Source organism: Notothenia rossii, assembly GCF_949606895.1.
Source record: "Notothenia rossii genome assembly, chromosome: 10".
NCBI lineage: Eukaryota > Metazoa > Chordata > Actinopteri > Perciformes > Nototheniidae > Notothenia > Notothenia rossii.
In genome coordinates this window covers 6,147,539-6,170,926 of record NC_136908.1, presented here as the reverse complement: position 1 = coordinate 6,170,926, position 23,388 = coordinate 6,147,539, and the positions used below count along the sequence as shown (strand labels likewise).

Genomic DNA, 23,388 nt, shown 5'->3' with positions numbered 1-23,388 from the left:
TTACTCGCTACAGGGTGTACTTTGAGGGTTTGTGACTCTGCAGACCATTAACATGCAGAAAAAGCTACATAGCACACAAGGGGACGGGTAAGAACCAGAAAAGCATGACATGGGAGCTTTAAAGCAAATCAATTTTGAAGCTACAATACAAATGTTTCTTTTGTCATCCACTGGGTCGAGATCTCCCTCAATTACATGGAAAAGTCTTGTTATTCTCCAGAACAAACAGTATTTGACCTTCTGTGCTTCCACTCTCTGGGCATTTGCATTAAAATGTGCCTATCTGCTGGTGTACACGGGGAAATATTAATACAAAGATAAGCAAATTCATTTCACCGTTTTGCTGCCGGCCGCAGCCCGTGCTGATTAATTTTCCTCTGCTCTCCATTTAAAAGGCCGATCTTCTGTTTAGCTGATCCAGCTTCTTTTGCAAGTCAATATGTGTTTATGTTATGCTGCTACTGGATGACTAAAGGCATGGATTTGTGTTAAGCAGTGCACAATAATTATGTGAGCAAGCAATGAATACGAGAAATTCAAGGAGTTGACAATAGAGAGCTTCAGTGCATACATAAAAGAATCATCATGCACAAAAAATACTGTGAACCTTGCACAATCTCTTATCTATATTTTCCCACTAATGTTCTCTTTTCGACTTAAAATTCGTATTTAATGCCCATATTTTATTTTTCACAGTAACAGGTCTTACTACTTTACCTACTTTCTGGGGATTTTTTATACTGTATGTGTTAATGTTATAATAGTTTAAAAAATATCTGTTATAATAATTCTTTACTTGTTCCTCTTTGGTGACCTAATTCATCACGTTGTGTTTATATATGGAAATTCTTTGTGTGAATTTACTTAGCAATAACCCTGATCTTGCCTCGTATTCTCCATATTAAGGTTGCACAAAATAAATAGATATTTTATTCATTCGTTTTATATGAGTCATAATCAGCTTGCTGTCTGGATAAGCTTGATTATTAGCCTCATTAGTGAAGACTGCACCACTCTATGTTGCACAGTTTAGCGCCATATCAAGAGGTGGGAAGTAGTGGAGTACAAATACTTTGTTACTGTACTTAAGTACATTTTTCTGGTATCAGCACTTTACTCCACTACTTATTTTTCTGATGACTTTTTACTTTCTACTTCTTACATTTTGAGCCCTAATACCTGTACTTTCTACTTCTTACATGTTGAACACAAATACCTGTACTTTCTACTTCTTACATGTTGAACTCAAATACCTGTACTTTCTACTTCTTACATGTCGAACTCAAATACCTGTACTTTTTACTTCTTACATGTTGAACTCAAATACCTGTACTTTCTACTTCTTACATGTTGAACTCAAATACCTGTACTTTCTACTTCTTACATGTTGAACTCAAATACTTGTACTTTCTACTTCTCACATTTTCCAAACAGTCTGGTTCCTTTAGTTTGAATGTGTGTTTGGTGGTGTGATCATTATTATTATTTAGAGTCATCGCGTGCCTATTGATTTGAACATGATCCGTGTATCCATCATTTCCTGGTCTTCTCTAAAGAAGAGGGACCAATGGAAACGTTGTCATGTTGCCGTTGGTCAGCATGGAAACATTCGTTAGCTAACAATGACATTATTGTTCTATTAATATAAAGGGAGGTCAGGTACTCTTTAAAACAGCTGCTAGTTATGGGTACTTTTTACTGAAGTACATTTCAAAGCCTCTTTACTTTGACTTGAGTAAAGAAGTTTAGTCAGTACTTCTACTTTTCCCAGAGTATTTTTAAACACGAGTATCTGTACTTCTACTTGAGTAAAGGATGTACCGGTACTTTTGCCATCTCTGGCCATTACTTTTCACAATAAAAGCCTCCACTCACTGTCCTCCTCCGTCTGGAAGGTGACCTCCCGGCTCTCCCTCTTGCCCTCGGGGTTGGCGAGCGCCAGGCGGATGTGGACGGAGCGGAAAGGCGGCAGGTCTCTGAGGGTGAAGCGGGACGTGTTGCGCTCCACGGACAGGCACTCTCTGACGGTGGCGTTGTTGCCCCCGCCGCCCCCCCCGGTGGGCATGGAGTAGCGGTAGCACAGCGACAGGGTGTAGGTGTGGCAGCGCGTCAGGTTGTATCCCAGAGGCTCCCACTGCAGGGCCAGCTGCCTCGGCTGGATCTCTGCAGCCGTCAGACCCCGCAAGGCACGCATCGGCTCTGAGGGGGGACAGGAAGCAGAAACATATCAATAAACTGCAAACAGTGAGGTCATACTAACCGATATTATACAGTACGTAAATATATACAGTATGTATAGTTTTTGTTTATTTTTTGTATTTTAGCTTTACATTATGTACAATGCCTCATTTACTTGCTATTTTAGCAGAACAATTTACCAATATAGGATCAATAAGTCTATCTTATCTAATCTATATTTTAACTTTTGGGGTTTATTTGCAGGTCAAAAATGCAGATTTTTCCAACAACAACCAATATACCGTCTAATGCACGGGTGTCAAACTCAATTTCATTGCGGGCCACATTAGCATTACGGTTGCACTCAAAGGGCCGGTTGTAACTTTAAGACTATATAAATATACATATATAAATATATAAGAAATACAACATAATGTATTATATTACATTATTGGCTCTGCATTGGATTATTATCAGTTCTCGTAATAACTCCATAAATAACTACGTCTGAAAGTAGAAGTCTAGGGCACATAATTGAAAGCAAATATTAAATAATTACACAAATTGTATTCTATATTATATTACAAGCTCTTGTGAGCCACATCAAATGAGGTTGCACGCATGTATTCCTATATTATCTGTAAAATAACATTTCAACGTTCAATTCTCTACAATGTGAAGCGAATTTAAGAAATATTCTAAGAAATATTGAACAAATTAGGCTTTTTACAGGTTTTTCTTGTTACAAAAACGTAATACTGTATGTTCCATGTGTTGATAAAGACTGTGAGAAACAAGAAAAGCTAGGAGGACATCGACTTGAGATTATAATGTAGCATAAACTATCCCAAGGTCAAGAATAAACTTCAAAACCCACATCATTATGTACAGTCTATGAGTAACATTATGAAACAAGATCATCGTCTTTATAGCAGCATTAACCTGCCACTTGGGGACAGAGGAACACGCTGTAAAAGCATTTGTCATGTTATAAACATTTTATGGGGAACGTATTAGCAAGCAGCTGCGTTCATTAGCGTTAGCATTCATTGGGATACGTGAGGTATCTCCCAAGAGGACGTGACTGGAGATGTTTGGGCACTTTTCTGCCAGTGGATGTGACATAGAAGACAATACATGATGAAACTATCAGACCTTGAACACAAATAAATGTGTTGTTTAACCAGTTGAGCCCCGAGCCTGTTTTTCAGGTCTCGAAAATGACATTCCCAGAACAAATGACCATATCTTCACTTCTAAAAGGGTTAAATTAATAATCTTTCTTTTCAAAGCAATGATAAATCGGTGAGTTGGATGTAGAAAAGTCAGAATCAATATAGAAATTTTTATTTTAAAGTAAATTCAGATCGAACATAGTAAAAAAAAATTTAAATTATAGTGTCCGTCCAAAAAAAAAAACATTACTTATAGTGAAAACCACCCTTGAGTAGTGCTGTGTACCTGGACTCACATTCAGGTTCAGGTCCGGACTCAAGTCCAGAGGTTCAGGTTCAGGTCCGGACTTATAAGTCCGGACTTGTGTCAAGTTGTGTGAGTAACTAAAGTGAACTTATTGTGAGCTAATTATCAATTGAAAATAAACTCATAATCAACTCAAATTCAAACTCGTCAAGTTTATTGTGCCCCCTTCCAACTTGTGTCTACACCATGTCTTTTCTAGAACTCTACATGTGTTACTAACTATACAACACAACTACATACATAGTGATGTACATACAAGACTCAATATGCAAGAGTACAAGTCTATGTGTTCTTGTTCAAGAACAACAGCATATTGACATTGTCTGGGTGAAGTGTTGCTCTTTCGGCAGACACTATATCACCATACATACAAAGGAGTTAGCTTAGCTACACTACCATATATGGCAACCAGCATCCCACGCTGTCAGTGTCCACTATGTCTAAGCCAGCTTCCCTTGACGTCACACAGATCTCGCGAGCAGTTGCGATATTTTGCGAGACTTCGTAAGTTCAGTAATGGCCGCCATATCAGAAGCCAAAACAATGTTTTTTCGTCTTTTCTCAGCGCAAATTTCTTGATCTATGGAAGGTTTTAGATGGTTTAGAACAAAAAGGAGAATATACATAAGTACCGGTTCCCGACATTCCGGTTTTAACCGGACTTGAACCGAAACTTTTTACAAGTCCAGTACCGGTCCGGCGTACCGGTACGCAGCACTACCCTTGAGTGATGGGATAGTAGACTAAAAGCTTTAGGAATCCAAACTATAACATATCATAAGTACCCTGTATCAAGATTGATGTAAAACAAGTGACATTTGACCTTTTTAGAGAGATTTAGCACAAAAAAAACACTTCTGGGGTCATTTAGGTCCATTTTCGATATCTATGGCCCCCCTCGGTCGTTTTTGATGATTGACATCTCTTTTGAACCGTTAGAGCCAATAGAATCGAAGGGAAAGTTCCTAAAATCCATCTAAACATTACCCATTGGTGAATGAGTGCTGCGTAGCCAGAGTGACCCGGAACCGGAAGCTGTCATCATACACTCTGGTATCATAGCAGCTAATATGAAAGTGTCTACTGTTTCATGTTTTGTAGTAGCTTTTGCATTTGATGTAGAGTAGAAGAAATTATATTAAAATATGACCTACATATTTATTAAATAAAAGGTAAGAATAGCAAGTAAAAAAAACCTGAAAAGCCAAATATTTTTTACTGGAGATTTTCTAATAAGATGCAAATGTAATCTTAAGTATCGACTATGCACTCTATGCGTAGTCAAATGTACTTACACAAACTGAAATGTGACTGATGATTCCCTTTAGTAACAAACACTTACAAACTTTAAGTAGATGTTGCTTGAAACATCGGTTGTTACATTTACTTAGAATTTCTGCGTGGAAATCGTTACCTAGGTTTTTCTAAGTAAATGTTTTTTCAGTGTATAATAAGTTTGTTTTTAAGTTCAAGGGGATGAGACGCTGGTTCTGTTTGTGTTGTTGATGGGTTTTTCTAACCCAAAACTATCACCCAGTGCACTTTCAAAGAGAAAAATACTGATGGGAAATGCAGACAGCAACAGTTGCAGCTTCCTCTACAAACAGAGACCAGGAGGTTATAGAGGGGTGAATCTATGAACAAATAAAAGGGCCTTAGGGAACAGCACAAACATTTCTACTTCCCCATCTGATTGTGGAAGAGCAGTGCACAGCCTTGGCAGAGACTCAAGCCTAATTACTGCTGTCATGTGTGAGAGCTGTGATTTCGGATGTCCCTGTCATGCAAAATGGACAAGAACACTGGGGGTTATTTCTGTCCTGCAGCCTGCCCTGGATGTTCAAGTGCATCGCTGAGACGTCAAATACACCGAGAGGAGGGCGAAGCTTTCGGCGTTTGGACGGGAAGAGCATGAGCTGCCGGAGTGGCTGCTTCACTTAACATAGATCAGAAGCTGCTTTGTAAATTAATTAAGCAAAGTCACGGAGGGGACATGAGCTCTGAGGGGACGAGACGAGAAGGCAATGTCCTTTAGAGTCCTTGCTAATCTGGAGATGTTTGCTCTGTCCCGAAAAGGATGAAACACTTTGGCTTGTTTTATGTTTGACATCTAATACTGATATACTTCCTATTTATTTGTTTACCAATCGTTTAAAAACCTTATATTTGACATTTAGGCAGTGGCCATCTTTGTTTCTTAGAACCAGAAGTTACAAAAGCCAGTAGTAGCCAAATGGTAAAAAAGACATGTAGGGGCTTTAAATGTTATAATGAATTATTTACTTTCATAAACTGAAAACAGACTGTGATATGGTTAAAGTTGTAAGGCATTAAAAGCATGGTAGCAACATTAAATCAGAAAGCGACAACGCCCCGAAGCATACCCTCCTTTATAATCACTTTTACTCTTATTGGGACCATCATACATACTGAATTGAGACCCTAAGCTTATCAGAAAAAGGTTTACTGAAGTAATAGATCAACTGAGAAGTAGACTTCGATGGACTTCATTTTGAAACCAGAAATGATGCCTTCTGCCGTTTCTTTGAAATAAAGCACTTCATAGATTATGGCTAAAAGCTGCTTGTGTAATATAATGAATCAGTGATACAGTCAATACACTTGAAGCCAAGAAATTGAGCCAATCAACCCATCAGGAAAATGCTTACTGAGGTAAGAAATCAAGTGAGACGTAGTAGGGTCATTTTCTTCCATACAGTATAAATGGTCTGTTAGGCGTGTAGAAGAGTACTCCTCCGGCTAGTCTTTTGAAAACAAAGCACTTCTTCAGATAGTTTACTGACCTAAAAATCGGGTGAGAAGTAGGGACATTTTCTCATAGACTTCTATAGAATCTGAATTTTCAGAGTCTCCTACTGCTTGCGTTTACAAATCATACACATGTAATGCAATCCATTTCTAACGGCCCGTCTACACTACAGGCATCAAAAAATCTTGAAGCTGGGCGAGTCTGAAACTTGGCGATTTTTTGCGAGCAACGCGACCAACAACAAATCACATGAATCTCCCGCCCGCGACATACAAAGCAATAGCAATGTTTAAACGAAGTAAACTGGATATAAACTCTCCAGACAGGCGAACACCTACCAGTTTCACCCACTGTCTCTGCCACCTCCCTCCATGCCTGGTTCCTCCGGTTTGTATCCCGGTAAATAGTTCCGGTCGTAAAGAACCGGGTGATTTGCTACCGTAATATCTCGTTTGGAATATGAGGAAATGAACTGCGGTCTGGCTCTCCCAGCTTGCACGCGGTTTGATTGGCTAGCGCTTGCACTGGCGGGATTTGCATAAACGGGATTTGATTGGCTGATGTCAAGCATCGAGCCTCAAAAGTTGAACATTGTTCAACTTTGGATGCCGATAGATGCTCGTGATGCTTGCAAAGCCATGCCATACTCCCCACAATGCAGTTCGGCGAAGATTAAAAATCTTCTACGGCACCCCATTCAAGTGAATGGGCGAAGCGTTGAAAGCATTTTTCGATGCCTGTAGTGTAGACGGGCCGTAAGACCTCAGCCAAAACCTTCCTGTGGAAAAGTATCAATCACTCATGAAATTGTAAGGATGAAACACTTTGGCTGATTTGTGTTTGACATGTAATACTGAAAACTATAAATATTGACTGTGTAGTTGAAGTTAACTTAGTAATGTGTATTTGTATACCATGGTTTTATAACCTTAAGTTTGACATTTAGGCAGTGGCCATCTTTGTTTCTTAGAGCCAGAAGTTACAAAAGAGGTTGACGTAGCCAAATGGTAGACGTGTAGGGAAGAAGGGATATTTCCTCATAGAAGTTATTTTCAGAGTCCCACTGCTTGCCTTTACAACTCATACCAATGTAATGCAATCGTTTTCTAAGACCCCAGCCAAAACCTTCTCGTGGAAAAGTATCAATCAATCTTGAAATTGTATCATGCCCGTCGTGTCATATGTGCATGAGAACATCCAATTTTTTAAACAATTCCAGCTCTGCATGGCAGTCTAATCCCAGTGTAACCAGGCCTCTCTGCTGAGGACACCATTACTCATCATTACAGCAGACTCTGTCCTTCCTCCTCCACCCGCCAGTCCTCCACCGGTCCCATACCCCAAACTGACATTCAGCTTGATTAGACTAATCAGACGGATTAGCCAGAGGCAGCAGGGAGACCGGGACGAGAGATGATGGGAATAAGAGAGGAAGATGAATGAGTGAGAGTCCCTTTGGGTGAGCACATTTCATCTCAGGCTGCTTGTCTTTAGCAGCTGCCTCAGTGAGCTGCGGTCCCTCCTGCCGCGAGCTGTGTTGGGATGATGATGGACTATCAGTGAACACCCTGGTACTTACTATTGAAACCACTCGGGGTTTGGAACCGACTGACATGCATACTTTCCAATGAGTTTTCCTGCAGGTATCAATTTTTGGGAATTTAACCTCTAAATCATGTCGATGTTCCAGTAGCTTCGTGACAGTTTAATCTACCAAACAAATTATCCTGTAATGGTTTTCAAACAGCTCCAGAGATTGGCCTAGCAGAAAAGGGATTCAACTTTCAATATTTTCTGAAGTGCTTATTGCTATATTTGTCTATCGTAGGGCTGTTTACATGTCAACAACAAGAAGCGCTGAATATTTAACCTGCAGGAGAGATAATACTTTAGGAAGTAAGGAGTCAAGTGAGAAAAATGCACTTGTAAACAGTGACATTTAATAGCTTGAACTGACCCTTTGGAGAGCACCATACAGTGCAGTGTAAGAAAAACGTTTTTAGAAAGTACCTGTCCATGGACAAGTGAGCTTGGCAATTTACTTGTCCGAATAAATGTTTCACTTGTCCTTAATCCACTATTTTCTTACAGAATTTATTTCAATTTACTTCCTTATTAACTGAAAACACCATTTCACCATCGACATTTGAAATTGTTTTTAAAGAAAAAGCCCTAACAAAACAACAGGGCTCTATTTCAGTATTAAATAAAGAAAAAGAGACAGCAACAGCTAACATCAAATCTTTGCTGAGCCTAAAGATAATAATAAATAACATAGTGAAAATAAATATATTGTATTTATATATATGCAGTGGCGGCCGGCCCATAGGGGCGCTAGGGGCACCGCCCCCCCCCCCTCTTCCCACATGTTTGATTGTCATCATTAAAAATTTAAATTTAAAAAAAATATGTTTTTAAATATTTTTTTTTTTTTTTAATGAACAAGGTAAATATTATATGGTTGGTATCAGTAAAATGTATAATGTACAATAACATCTTGTTTAAAATTGTTTTAAGATGTCTAAAGGGCGGTAAGAAAGAGCCCTCAGCCAGAGCAGCAGCAGCCAACAAGCTGACTTGCTATCTGTAAACTATGCCGCCGAAACATAATTTCAGCCAATCAACATCGTCAGATTTGATGCTCAAAGGGCTCCCTGTCAGCGCCCTGGCCTGTGTGTCTGTGAGTTGTTTGGACTCGTATCCAAGGTGTCGCAGTTCGTACAATGTTCGTATTTAGTCTCCTTATTTTAAATAGAAATTAAATCATTTGAGTGTTCCCAAAGCACCAGTGTTCTGCAATTTGTGTGGGCATACTGTACAGTTGCACAGCTTTGGAAGATTCATAGCTAACCACACTGGAAATCTAACATCACCAGAAGTCATAATTTAAGGGGTCATTTCTCAAAAATGTCTTCCGGGGGAGGATCCCCCCGGACCGCCTTAGTATGGTTTGGTCCCTATTTCCATAGCCCCACCAAAAATATTTTCCACCAGCCGCCACTGTATATATGTACTTGTACCGATATTGTAAATAGCACGTCCCGGACGATCGGACGTGTGCTTTTTTGCACACTGCATTGTCCTCGAAGGAGTTCACGGCATTGGACTTGGTTGCAAAAAATAAAAATGACAATATTAACTAGGCCTTGAGGAAAATCAGCTTAAAGAAAAATACACTGACACTCAAATTAAGGCCATTGGAAAGATGAGAAATGTATTGTGAGAACTTCAATACCCTTGGTTTCAAAACATTTAAATATACATTCATTTTCTCATAGACTTCTATACAATCTGAGGTAATAAATAAAGAGAGAAGTATTTATTATATGACATGAAGTTAAGCTATGTATGCCCATATGGCATATTATAAGGTGAAAGATCGACAATTGTTTTGAAAAATATCAAAGGTAACCAGGTTATTAAAACCAAGTGATATGACTAATGAAGGGCAACAGGAAGTCAAAGAACTTGTTTAGATCAGAAAGTGAAAGATTTCTAAGTGCCCCAACTCCCAAAAAGCCTAAACACCGGGGGGGGGGGGTAAGGATGCACATCATTCGTTTAGTGTGCGAACCTTTTTGTGGCCGGACCCCCGCGACAATGACCCATAGGATTGCAATCCTCTGCACCAGTAATTCTGAAATGTCACACTCAAAGAGCGTCCAAAAGGAAGAGTCAGTGTGCTAAGAGACACGGCTCCGTGTGACACATGAGGAAGACAAATCCATCCAGAGGTTTGTGTCACGCCGCCTCGGGGGGGAAGCTTCAGGTTTGTGAGCGATGGGATTGGACAGGAGGTGGGCGACAGGAAGAGGAGAGTAGAGAGGGTGTCCGGTGACAGGCCGTCATGCCGTCGACCTGTCAGAGCAGCAGGGGGTCTTTTCACCCCGATGAGCAGCATGAGAGGTGGTGAGAGGCTCGTGTTCTCCGCCGGCACGACACACAATCCTCAAAACTACCAAATCCACAAGAGGAGTTTATTTCTAAATACTGGTAATATGCACATTAATGATGTGACCGTCTATGTTTCATGTTTCCTGTAGATATTTAATTGCTCTTCTTACTTTCAGTGTACAGTGTTACTATTATGCTGCTGTGTTTATTGTATTTCTGTAACTCTGGCCCATCAATTTCCTTCGGGATGAATAAAGTCTTATCTTATTTTATCTTCTGCAGCCCATTTGTTATAACTTAAAAATAGATCAATACATTCTCTATATACGATATAGGCTTAGTTTGTCGGGGGACATCTTACTTCTTCCTTCTCTCTGTCTATACCTGTGTACTCTCATGTTCCGATTAACCCAGCTTCCCCAAATGTCTTTCTTTTTGGTGTCTATATACGCCAGGATCCGGAGTCATGGATGATCCTGCGGTCCTGTGTCATGGATCGCGAGTCCTGGATCTTGAGTCGTGGCTGTGGTCCTGGATCATAAGTCCTGGATGGATATCCTCGTGGATTCATCTTCCTATTATACACACATGCATTTCCAAACATTTGGACAACCTATGTTGCAAATGTATTATCTTTTCAATTTACACACGGCATCTATTGCACGTCTGTCCGTCCTGGGAGAGGGATCCCTCCTCTGTTGCTCTCCCTGAGGTTTCTCCCATGTTCCCCTTTAAACTGTGGGGTTTCTCTGGAAGTGTTTCCTTGCACGATGTGAGGGTCAAAGGACAGAGGGTGTCGTATTGTCATACTGATATTCTGTACAAACTGTGAAGTCCACTGAGACAAATGTAACATTTGTGATATTGGGCTATATAAATAAACATTGATTGATTGATGGATACTCTCATGTATTACATGGTAGATTAAATGAAAGATTTATCGACAAAAAACATAACTATTTTGGGGCAAACATATAAAAGTTGGATCCATTTGTTTGGTGATTAGAGAACATAACTGTTGAGTTGAAGGAGAATATATTTTTGTTTCTTGTACGTACGTAAGATGCACTTGTTTTTCTCACAATAAAATGTTTCTTCCACAGCGACATCATAAGGAAGCCCATTCGAGGTTGTGATGATCATTTTTTGACTAAAACTCAGGAAACGTAAAGTTTAAAAACCTCAGGAGACAAAAAGGAAGTGTGAAACTGACATGAAACACTTGGGTTTTTGTTGGGAAATGCAGATTTATGAACAAATGAATCAAATAAATCAGAAAAACTGTATCTAATAAATGTGTATCTTTACAGCTGACATTTCATTACTGCAGGTGCATCAAATATGATTCTCCACAAATGATCTGTTGTTTTTCACTCCCCGTCTCGCATACTTTAACATTAATATGTGTTTTGATTCGGGGTAAGTTAGTCTGGGATAAATAAAAAGCATCGGGGCTTCTTCCTCGCTGCAGAAACAACAAACACACCTTTAGTTCTGCGTGGCTGCAGGCAGACTACAGGTTGTTAAGTGATGCGTCAAAACTGTTTTATGAGGCTTCCAGCTGCAGCTCACGGCTCTCAGAGTGAATCTCGGAGCATAAGAGCAGGAAGACACTCTGGGAAAGAAAATACACTGCTTTCTATATCTGTGAACTGCAGGAGCAACCAGATGGGGTTCTTTTGTTGTTTTGTACTGATGCTTCAAGGGTTTGCAGCAAGCTGTACAACGCTGCTGTCATAGCAACTCATAGAAAGTCACGGGTCCAATTACCCTTTCTATTTAGGGCTAAAAACTTAATCTGAGCTCATAAGGATGATAAGTGTATAAGAAGCACTTCCATTACTTTTTCTACTTTTGATGCATTTTTAACCATTAGCTTTCCTTTTATTGTCGCCACGTCTAAGCTAGGAATAGCATATTGTGTTGTTCTAAGGAAAATCAGGCTTATTAGAAGCAGTATCAAATTAAATATGAACGCTAGAAACATTTGGCCTTTACAAGACAAATAATGTACAGTCATGCTTCCTTTGATGTGTGAAGCTGTACCTGCCAATGCTAAGCTTAGCGTACCTGCATTAAAGTTTAGTGTCTTAGCATGCTAATATTCAAGCTAATGTTGAACACAACTACGGCCCGTCAACACAGCGGCGTGCGTTGACGCTTCACCATTCACTTTGAATGGGGTGACGTCACTTTTCGCCGAACTGCATCGTGGGAAGCGACGCGGAGCTTTGCTGGCGTGGCTCGCTGCAAAAGTTGATCAATGTTCAACTTTTGACGCCTCGGCAGAAGCGTGAGCCAATCGAATCATATGCCAGTACAAGCTCTAGCCAATCAAACCGCTGCTTGTGTGTCAGGGGCGGGAGATTCATGTGATTGGTTGTTGGTAGAGTGTCAGACACGCCCCGCCTGCAAGCGTCAACGCACGCCGCTGTGGGGACGGGCCGTTATTGAACAATAATAGTTTTAACCTTGTAATTGGATTTAGGGGTGTGTTGTCCGGTAGGGGTGGGAATCATACGATACTATCGCGATACTTAAGCCACGATATGAGAGTATTGCGATTCTACGATATGCTAAATATTGCGCATATATATTGATATATATTGATTGATATATGATTGCATGATATGTTGGGTTCCAGTGTCTTTAACATGTGACAAAAGCCTTCGTTTTCCACTACGCTGTATGGACGCAGGCCTTTGCACATGAAGTAGGTGATGATTGAGTTATTTTCTTAGCTCGCTCAGAATTTGATGGTAGCTTTGCCAAGCTAATTTGGATTTGCAATATGAATAGTTTATATAATAAAATATCGATACTTGCCGTCCGTGAATCGATACAACATCGCCACGCAAAGCATTGCGATACTATGCTGTATCAATTATTTCCCTCACCCCTAGTGTCCAGTGCCTTGCTCAAGGGCAACACGGCAGGGCCCAGGAGGTGAACTGGGACCTCTCTAAGTACCAGTGCACACTCCATATTTAGGTCTGTTTGGGGACTTGAACCCAGGCTCACAGTCCAAGCCCCTACTGACTGAGCCACTGCCAGACACATAAAGCGTGTGATAAGATAAATAATAGGATGTTCTGGCAACCTAAAAGAGTAAAAAAGCGCCTCACCTGCACACTTGGTCCTGCTGGTGAGGGGGGGCCCTGGAGCTCCGGTGCCTCCCTCCCCGGGCCTCGTCAGCAGGACACTGATCCGGTACTCTGTGTCCGGCTCCAGGTGCCAGATCTTATAGGTCAGAGAGCCCACACCGTGAGTCTCCATCCAGGTGGACTGGCTGGCCCGGTACTGGATCTCCCTCCGGATGACGGGCCCGTCCCCCACGATGGAGTTGGTGTTCAGCTGGATGATCAGGTAGGTGGGGCCGGAGCGCAGGAGCTGGGGGGGGGCGATCGGTGTGGGGGGCACTGCAAGGACAAAAGTGTTGTCATTAGGTCGCTGGTACTTTCATAAGAAGATCAGATCAAAGTGTTTTGTTTTTTTGCAAAACGACAAAACAAAGCACTTCTATCTGGCTTTGAATTAATGTGGTATTGGGGAGGTGGGGTCACTGCGGATGTATTTAATGTCGTAACAAAACGTGATCCGTCTCTTAAATTTGTTTGGCTCAACCACAGACCTTATTTCGAGCTATTTTCCAAAAAACATGTTAAAACTAGAGAATGCAATTCCTGAAGAAATTGCTAGTGGGAATGCTATATGCTGAAAAGCTGACGCTAAACTGCTTTGCTGAAATGTAATGTGAAAGAAGAAAGTGAAGAATTTAGATTGAAATGACACATGAACACTGGGGGCTTGAATGTGTGATGAGAGAAGAAAATAAAGTAAAGAGGCTTGGAAAAGCAGGAGAATATTTGAAGTGCAAACTTTTGAACTAACTTGATGGTGAATGATCCGTCGCCATGGCAACGGCATTTAATGACACCCCATAATACGCTAAGATGCGTTGATGGCTGCATCGTTACCAAACCTGTGAAGTTTTGGGGCGTTTGGAGCATTTTCACTGAAGTTATGAGAAAACTGTGTTTCAAGGCGAGCATTGTGTTGCCATGGCATTTGAAGAAATCTCAAAACTGTCCCGTAGATGTCTTCATGACTGGACTGTTTGCACACTGCTATCTGAAGTCTGCTGCTCTGAGCATGTCAGTTGGAGTGATGACATCATCGTGTTCCATTACACAGGTGTTTATAGTTGAGCTAACGAGCTCTGTAGAGATCAAAGGCTTCATTGTTCTGAATGAGAGATAAACCTCTTACATGTGAACGTTTTGTGGAAGAACCGTAACAGATATCTGTGAAATTTCAAAATGTGAAGCATGTCAAGGAAGTTGAGTATCTGAAGTGTATTTTTTGTGTAGTTTCGGGTTAATAATGTGGCCTTTTTGGCAGTTTAACTAAAGGTGTGCGGCTGCTAGCGTGAGGAAATGTCTGCCTGAAATTACAATGGGGTTTAATGGAGGCATGTTGAACGTTTATGTCACTTAATGCCCTCAAGAGGCACTTTGTTTAATTATTTTTGCTTAATTATTTGTCATTTTTTAAGCGACAGGATGTTTTCCTACGTTTATCATGAAAAATTATGTCTCAGGAATGTAGGGTTTGGGAATTATGGCAGTTTTAAAAAAATATATGAAGGCAAATTTCAAACTGTCCTCCACTCTAACTCTAACATCACGCACTCTGCCTTAACGAGCTGCGCAATGTTAAAGTTCAAATGTTTAAAATGTGATGAATTATGGGATGTATCTCTGGAATTATGAAAGTTATGAATGAGAAAAGTAATAGCCATCGATTCCCGACCGAGCTGAACGTTTTGATGTTTGAACAGAGTTTCTGCGATGTTCAATGCGGGAGAAGAAGCGCGGCAAAATAAGTCGGCGGAATAATAAACTTTTCGTGCGTAGAAGAACAGTTAGCTGGAATGCTGTTAACAGCATTCCCACTAAATAACCGTCGATGAGGGAACCGGAACTGGTAACATGCCAACTCACTTCCGGGTTTTAGGACTCGTTCCTGCACCACTCTATACTACCAGCAGCCTATTGGGCCAAACCATGTGCTTCCATTTCAAAGGGGGGGGATTTGGGTTTTGTGAATCTGCTTTTGTATTTTGTTCATCTTAATTACCACCTCATAAGTTACTGTCATATTTACTACAGCTAATTTTGTTGACCTCTTTTAAAAAGATTCTTGGTTTTTCATGTTTATTTTTTGGGGTAAATAAAATCCCAGTTTCTTTAAACACTTTTTGTTATATTCCATGGAATGCTTTTAACATCCCGATAGTAATGAATATATTAAATGCTTTGACAATAAATACATAAACAATTTTAATCTGTGGAAGCCGTGGCGCTGTAAAAAGCACGACCAATCATCTGAGCCGGCCCGGCTAAAATAACTGGATGGCCTACCTGCCTGTCAGCCTTCCATCTGTGCACAAACTTATCTCGTGCCCTCATTGGTCATGTGTGCGTTCGTGTGTGTTGGGGGAGGGGCTCTGTGAGGAAGTGGCAGATCTTTTCCAGTTGTGTATTACATACCCCACCTTCAAGTATAATTTAGAATATTTATGTTTTTGACTTTTACTCCACTACATCTCAGAGGCAAATACTCCATGATTCAAATTATTGCAAAAACATGAACTAAATCTGAATTTATAATTACATAATATAATGAATTGTGATGTATTTTTATAGATTAAGTTCCCAAGTACTTTTCCACCAGTCAGTTCTAATACTTCTGGTGCTTTAAGTATATTTTGATGTGCATACTTTTGTAGTACCTCGGCTAGACTCTAAATAGAATAATTGACTGTGTTTTCAAAACTTGAACTTAAGTAAAATATCTGAGTACTACTATCTACTACTATTTATTTCACTTTTGTTGTTGCATGATTGATATTCCTAAGAACTCATCGAAGAAGAAAGATGAAAGCCCGTCCTTGAGAACACTTAAGAGTCGAACTTTTTCAGCCACTTTCAGCAGAAAAGCGCTGAGTCCTGACGGCAAAGGAGAAGTCAAGGATTCGTCATTGATTTTCTCTCTTTTTGTTTTTCAGTTTCAATAACATTATTTCTGCTCTGTTAGAGCATTGAGTCATAAAGACCTTTTAATCACATCAGGACTCTGAGAGAGGGTCGGGCAGGGAGGGGGGGGAGACTTTGCAATGTTGTAAATTCTTAATTTTCAGTCTAATGACGCCGAATAAGAGCTTATTTGCATGAATAATCGCATAACTAATTCTGTCTTCTCTGCACATAAAATAAGAACCGCCTTGATGGATAATATGACCCTTATCAACCCGGAGAACATCAATTCAGTTCCTCTCATAATGTGTAATGGGAGGAAGTGTGTGTGTGTGTGTGTGTGTGTGTGTGTGTGTGTGTGTGTGTGTGTGTGTGTGTGTGTGTGTGTGTGTGTGTGTGTGTGTGTGTGTGTGTGTGACTGATGTATTACAACATGACTCTGCAAACAGAGCATTTTATGACGTTATTAATTAGATAATTAAACAAGATACATTTTGAACGCATTTTAGTTAACTTAAAGGAGAAGCCTAGCTTAGCATAATGGAGGAAAGGGTACAAAAAACAATTGTTAAGTTCAAATCAGTGGCAGGTTGTCTTCTGTTGGTTTTGTACAGATATAACACGTATTTTTATAAATAAAATATATAATACTGTTACTTAAAAATGCAGTCCTGTTTATCTCACTGTAAGAGCACCTTCATCTTTCTAATATGTAAACTCTAATGCAGGCACTTATATGTATTAACTTGAATCAAATGGCAACAGCATTCAAATATATATAAGAATGTTAAGAATAGTGTTTGAGTTGACATGAAGTAAATATAATGTCTGATTAAACTTGTCACTTACAAACAGAAGTCTTGTTTACTCCTTTTGGTAAATCTTGCCAAACCCTTTCTCAATTAGTGACATGTTCCTGAATACATCTTACCTCTGACGATGAGTTCTCCAAAGTTGGACACGGCGGCCCCCCGGGGGGACAGGGTGATGCAGCGGTAAAGATCCTGCTCCCCTCTCTGAGCCTCCACATGGAAAGTGGCCATTAGCCTCTTGTGGCTCAGCCGAGACAGGGAGGACGTGTCCATCACCAGGCTGTTCCTCCGCTGGCAAACACACAGGAAGAAGGAATGAGCAGGGAGTGGAGGGCTACTTTTAGTTTTTTAGCTCCCCACAAATGGAACAAACTTTCAGAAAGCCTGAGTTCTTCACCAACGCTGAGTTATTTTAAGTCGCGGCTAAAAACACTACTTTAATCATCTGCTTACCCAGAGGCCTTCCGACTTGTTTTAACACCTACCGTATTTACAATGCTGTTTTTAAACTATTCTGTATCTCTTTTATGGCATGGTTTTTATGAATCTGTTATTCCACTATGTGTATTTATTGTCTTCCTTTCTGTTGTCTTCTTGTTAAGTGTTAATGAGGATGTAAAGCACTTCGAATTGCCTCTGTGTATGAAAATGTGCTTTATAAATAAACGTACCTTACTTTAGAAATGTATTCTGTTACAATTATTAGAGGGTATATGCAGGAATCCTGAAGTCAAATGTAATACCTTTTAAGACCCTTTCCATACATTTTAAGACCTCATCGCCACTTGGAGTTTTAACCGGTTACCTTGGCGACACACTTTACCTCACATTGACTATATACAGTATTGATTGTCCTTCCTCCTTATCTTCCAACCATTTGGACGCAGACTTGCATTTCCCCATAACGATGTTGCTTAGCAACCGGCGTAAACAGACCTTCGCGCTATCAAGCAGTGAGCGTGCGATGTCCTGTTCAGATGACGTCAAACCCAACGGGATGCCATAAATAAACTACACAGAATCACACTACACACCTACGCAATGAATACATTCAGGCACACTGTAGAATACAACCTCTTTGGACCATTTATATACTTATTGGAAACAAGCTACAAAATGTAATACCTCGGAAAATGCCGTTTAATACTTTTTAATAGCTTTAATTTTCGCTAAATTGATTTATCAACTTTTAATACTTTTAAAGACCCCGCAGACCCCCTGTATTAAAGAGTCAAAGATTTTAGTGTCATATGCACAAAGCTACAGTGAAGAAATGGCAATGAAATTCTTCTGACCTGAGCTCCTCCAACAATGCAACATATATAATAAAATACAAACTAAAATGTAGTGCAAAAAGTCTATATGCATGTCAATAGAATATGGGATATGTACAAGAAGAGAATATGAAATTCAATAATGTAAATTAAGACAAAATTAAATACTTAAAATAAGTAGTCAGTGACCTAATCTGAGTCTCACAATATAGTATATATATAAGTAACCTGATTAACTTCTCTTAACTTACCACAATATAAAATGCTATGCTAATAAATACAAGCCAAAATCAATTTCCACCCAAGAAAGTGAAAACCGTTAAACAGTTCAGTTCAGTAATTCAGTAGGCGTGTAGTTTAGTGAAATGTCAAAAAGATATCAAATGAAGTATTTAGGATCTCCCTTCTCCCTCCACAAGAAGCAATGGGATTTCTCCATTGGATTTTAGGTTATTGCAGGAAGTAATCTTGATCAAAATCTTTTCAGTTTGTGTTAACCACAGAGCTCATTTCAGGCTAACAACCAAAAACACATTCAGAAAAACTTTGATTTTGAGACGAGGGAACAGGAAGTGCTCAAACGATGACTCATTGTAGGGTTTTAGGAGTAATTTCTGAACTGCTCTTTTGTAAATAGATATTGAAGTGACTGTTATTTTGTATTATTGATTGTTGTGCTTGTGCTTGCATGTGTCTGTTGATTGTGTATATATAGGTATATACATCTTTTTAAATATATTTGTATTTTTTGTATTCGGGATTGTGGGAAACGGTATTTCGATCTCTGTCTGCACACACAAACTGAAAGATTGACAATAAAGTTGACCTTTGATTTTGACTTTACTACATTTTAGGGTTTTAGGACTCATTTCTGCTATTGTTTACTTTACAAATGGTGTTTTAGTTTAATAGATAACATTGTAATCATGCCACTGTATTAATTCAATTTTTCGAATGTGCCATTAACATGATTATACATCTTATTTTGATTTAACTCTAAGGGTGTTCAGCTCCTTTTTCAAATAATTACGTAATCCCGTTACATATATACTCCCGCCTCTGGAAAAGAACAACCTCACACAAATTAGAAATGTGCGGTGGCTGAGAGGCAGACAAGAAGGAGGGTTGGAATTAGCTACATGGGAGGCCGAGATAATAAATGCGTGATAAATGTCAGCGGTAACAATAGTGGTTTTGCCGCTGAGGCCGGTGACACATGCCTCCTGGGTCGCTGTATGTTCACAGGGGTCTCGCTCTGACAGCCCCTCATCTCGCTCGATGCTAATATGTTACCGCTCCAGGCACACTGGCTCAAATCAGGAGACAACACATGCAACGAGCTGATCCAGGTGCCACAATATATGCAGCTCTGTGGCAGAATATGAGAAGATTATTACGTAAACTGTCGCCTGCTCCGGTATTTCAGAGGGAAGTGGGTTTGACATGTTTCATTTAGGAGGACAGGGGGGAAGAAATGTGAAATTAGATGTACAGTAGCTGTCGACTACTGCCTGCAGCTGCATATTAGAACTCAACTTAACTTTTATATAAGTATAATATCTTCTTGTATAAAAGCACCAGAAGTTTTTTTAGTTTCAACAGTTTGAAGTGACTCCTCAGAGTAAAGTAAAGTTCAGACAACTTGTATTCTAGTGAAACCATTAAGTGCAATAATCAAACTTATTCTAGCCTATATTTTACTGCAGTGAGAGGTGCCAAAGACATTTCGTTGTATGATGACAATAAAGATATATTCTCTCTAAATTAAATGTATTTAAGTAGATTAATAAAATGTTTCTAGGACAGTAATAACATTTATTTGAGAGCATTATTTACATTTGGTCTCTAGACCATTAATGACATCTTTTCCCCATAATGACCGCGTCGCTGCAAATGACCCCGCTTATTCCATGGCTACATTCTCAAACAAAGTAACGATATGACTCCCAATATTAATTGATAGATTTAGAAAATGTTTTTATTGATTTATAATAGTACGCAATTATTTATTTTAAATGACATGCATCCGCTAAGAAAAATAGTCCGTGGTTACTGTCTGAACTAACGTAGCAACGGCAGGCTGCAGGAACTGCTTCCATCGCGTTTTTGAGGAGCTTTTTGATTACAGATTTGAAAACATCGTTGCTTGCTTTAAAAGTAGCACAATTCATTATGTCAAACCTTGGAAAGTGTCTAGATATCCTTACCCTAACGGTACGTCTACACTACAGGCATCAAAAAATGCTTTCAACGCTTCGCCCATTCACTTGAATGGGGTGACGTAGAAGATTTTAAATCTTCGCCGAACTGCATTGTGTTTTGCATTGCATGGCATGGCTTTGCAAGCATCACGAGCATCTATCGGCATCAAAAGTTGAACAATGTTCAACTTTTGAGGCTCGATGCTTGGCATCAGCCAATGAAATCCCGTTTATGCAAATCCCGCCAGTGCAAGCGCAGCCAATCAAACCGCGTGCAAGCTGGGAGAGCCAGACCGCAGTTCATTTCCTCATATTCCAAACGAGATATTACGGTAGCAAATCACCCGGTTCTTTACGACCGGAACTATTTACCGGGATACAAACCGGAGGAACCAGGCATGGAGGGAGGTGGCAGAGACAGTGGGTGAAACTGATAGTTTTTTCGCCTGTTTGGAGAGTTTATATCCAGTTTACTTCGTTTTAACATTGCTATTGCTTTGTATGTCGGGGGCGGGAGATTCATGTGATCGGTTGCTCGCAAAAAATCGCCAAGCTTCAGACACGCCCAGCTCCAACATTTTTTCATGCCTGTAGTGTAGACGGGCCGTAACGGCCCGTCTACACTACAGGCATGAAAAATGCTTTCAACGCTTCGCCCATTCACTTGAATGGGGTGACGTAGAAGATTTTTTAATCTTCGCCGAACTGCATTGTGGGGAGCATGGCATGGCTTTGCAAGCATCACGAGCATCTATCGGCATCAAAAGTTGAACGTTCAACTTTTGAGGCTCGATGCTTAGCATCAGCCAATCAAATCCCGTTTATGCAAATCCCGCCAATGCAAGCGCAGCCAATCAAACCGCGTGCAAGCTGGGAGAGCCAGACCGCAGTTCATTTCCTCATATTCCAAACGAGATATTACGGTAGCAAATCACCCGGTTCTTTACGACCAGAACTATTTACTGGGATACAAACCGGAGGAACCAGGCATGGAGGGAGGTGGCAGAGACAGTGGGTGAAACTGGTAGGTTTTCGCCTGTTCGGAGAGTTTATATCCAGTTTACTTCGTTTTAACATTGCTATTGCTTTGTATGTCGGGGGCGGGCGATTCATGTGATTGGTTGTTGGTCGCGTTGCTCGCAAAAAATCCCCAAGCTTCAGACACGCCCAGCTTCAAGATTTTGTTATGCCTGTAGTGTAGACGGGCCGTAATGCCAAAGGAACTGGCAACTGAATATGTGTCGCCGTTTGATGTCTAGGCTATGTCTGGACCGTTGCGTAAAACAGAGGGTTTCGGCCCCGTTACTTCTCCGCTGTTTTTCTTGTCCCTCTTGTCTTGTCGGTTTGAATATAGTTAAATCGACCGGACTGCTCTCTGCAGATGTGAGCGTCCTTAACAACGGTCAATAAATCCTTGACGGCGGTCTGTCTGTTCTGGATCAACAACGTGTCACGTGTTCTGAATTGACCAATCAGAATCGAGTATTCAACTAAGCCACGTAATAAAACTCATTACAACCATACTTAAATGTATTTTAGTGCAATACTTACATGTATTATTGTACATTTATTACATGTATCCTATTGCAATGATTACATTTACATTTATTTTATGGCATTAATTATATTGTTTCTAGTCCAGTTATAATAATTAATATAGTGCATTACTTACATTTATACTAGTGAAATAACATAATTGATTTTGGGGTATTAATTCAATGTTTTTAGTGCATTAATGACATTCAATCTGGTGATTTCATTTCCTCCACTGTCTGCAGCACTTCCTGTCGGGCTGCAGCTCTGCACAGTTTGTCTCTGCTTTGACTAATTGAGGTTTGGACTGAGAACACGTTTATGTTAAAGATGTAAATTGCGTCAGCAGTCTGCAGTCTGGGCCGGAGGACAGCGGAGTAAATATGATGCTAATTGATTAAAAGACATTCATTAGGCTAACAATTTGTTTGGACTACACCTTAATGGAAGATGAGAGTGGAGAGGAGAGCAGCAGATCAAAGAGGGAGCTGCAATTAGTGAACTCGCTGTCTGTGATCAAACGAGCCGCCAACAAACAAATGTAGGTACAGAAGCCGGTAATGTTTTGTAATATTCAAAATGATCTTTTTTCAGACTCTTAATGAGAAAAATAAGGAGGAGCTGGAGCAGGAAGTTCACCTCAGTGATGTCAGATTACAAAAACCCGCCTCGTTTTTGTTTGTTTGCATCTGTGTCGACAATAAAGTCACAAACTCTGAAACTGATATAAATGTCTGCTGATGATCTTCAAAGGCTTCGATTCAAATTGAAAGGGGGAAGGGGTGAAATGAAATCGGCTGGAAACACAAGGGATGGATCACCAAGTACTCTGAGATCTCATTTGCAAAACGCCTTTTCCCTGCTGCCATCATTTTCAAAAGCACTTAGATGTGCATGCTTCAAGGCCAGAGGAAGAGTGCAGGCATTCAGGGATGGATTTTTGAAGACTAATATTAGCTCATATTGAAAACCTAGGAAACTATTTTCAGCTGATGCGCGAGATAAATAACTTTAGGGGCTTTAGTTAACTAAATGCCAGCACAATCAAAAAGCTACACAACTTTATAATCTGTCTGACTGCTCAAATGACTCATTTCTCTTCAGCATTTAAAGACACAGTGCATTATTTAACATGATCAAATTGCAGTTGTATTAATGGTTTCAAGCTGACGGTTAAGATAATGGCTCCCATTTCCTTTACAAACT

General features: G+C 40.1%; 1 protein-coding gene across 5 annotated transcripts in view; it reads right to left on the bottom strand.

Annotated features, from left to right (window-relative positions):
* ptprua (protein tyrosine phosphatase receptor type Ua) overlaps positions 1–23,388 on the bottom strand; it is a 268,605-nt gene that overhangs the window by 101,390 nt on the left and 143,827 nt on the right. For all 5 annotated transcript variants that reach the window (XM_079654672.1, XM_079654673.1, XM_079654674.1 and 2 more), the window contains exons 6-8: positions 17,294–17,465; positions 13,450–13,743; positions 1,876–2,199 (exon numbers count right to left, since the gene is read on the bottom strand). In XM_079654672.1, coding sequence (XP_079510798.1) covers positions 1,876–2,199; positions 13,450–13,743; positions 17,294–17,465 — 790 coding nt within the window. The remainder of the gene's footprint in view (positions 1–1,875; positions 2,200–13,449; positions 13,744–17,293; positions 17,466–23,388) is intronic.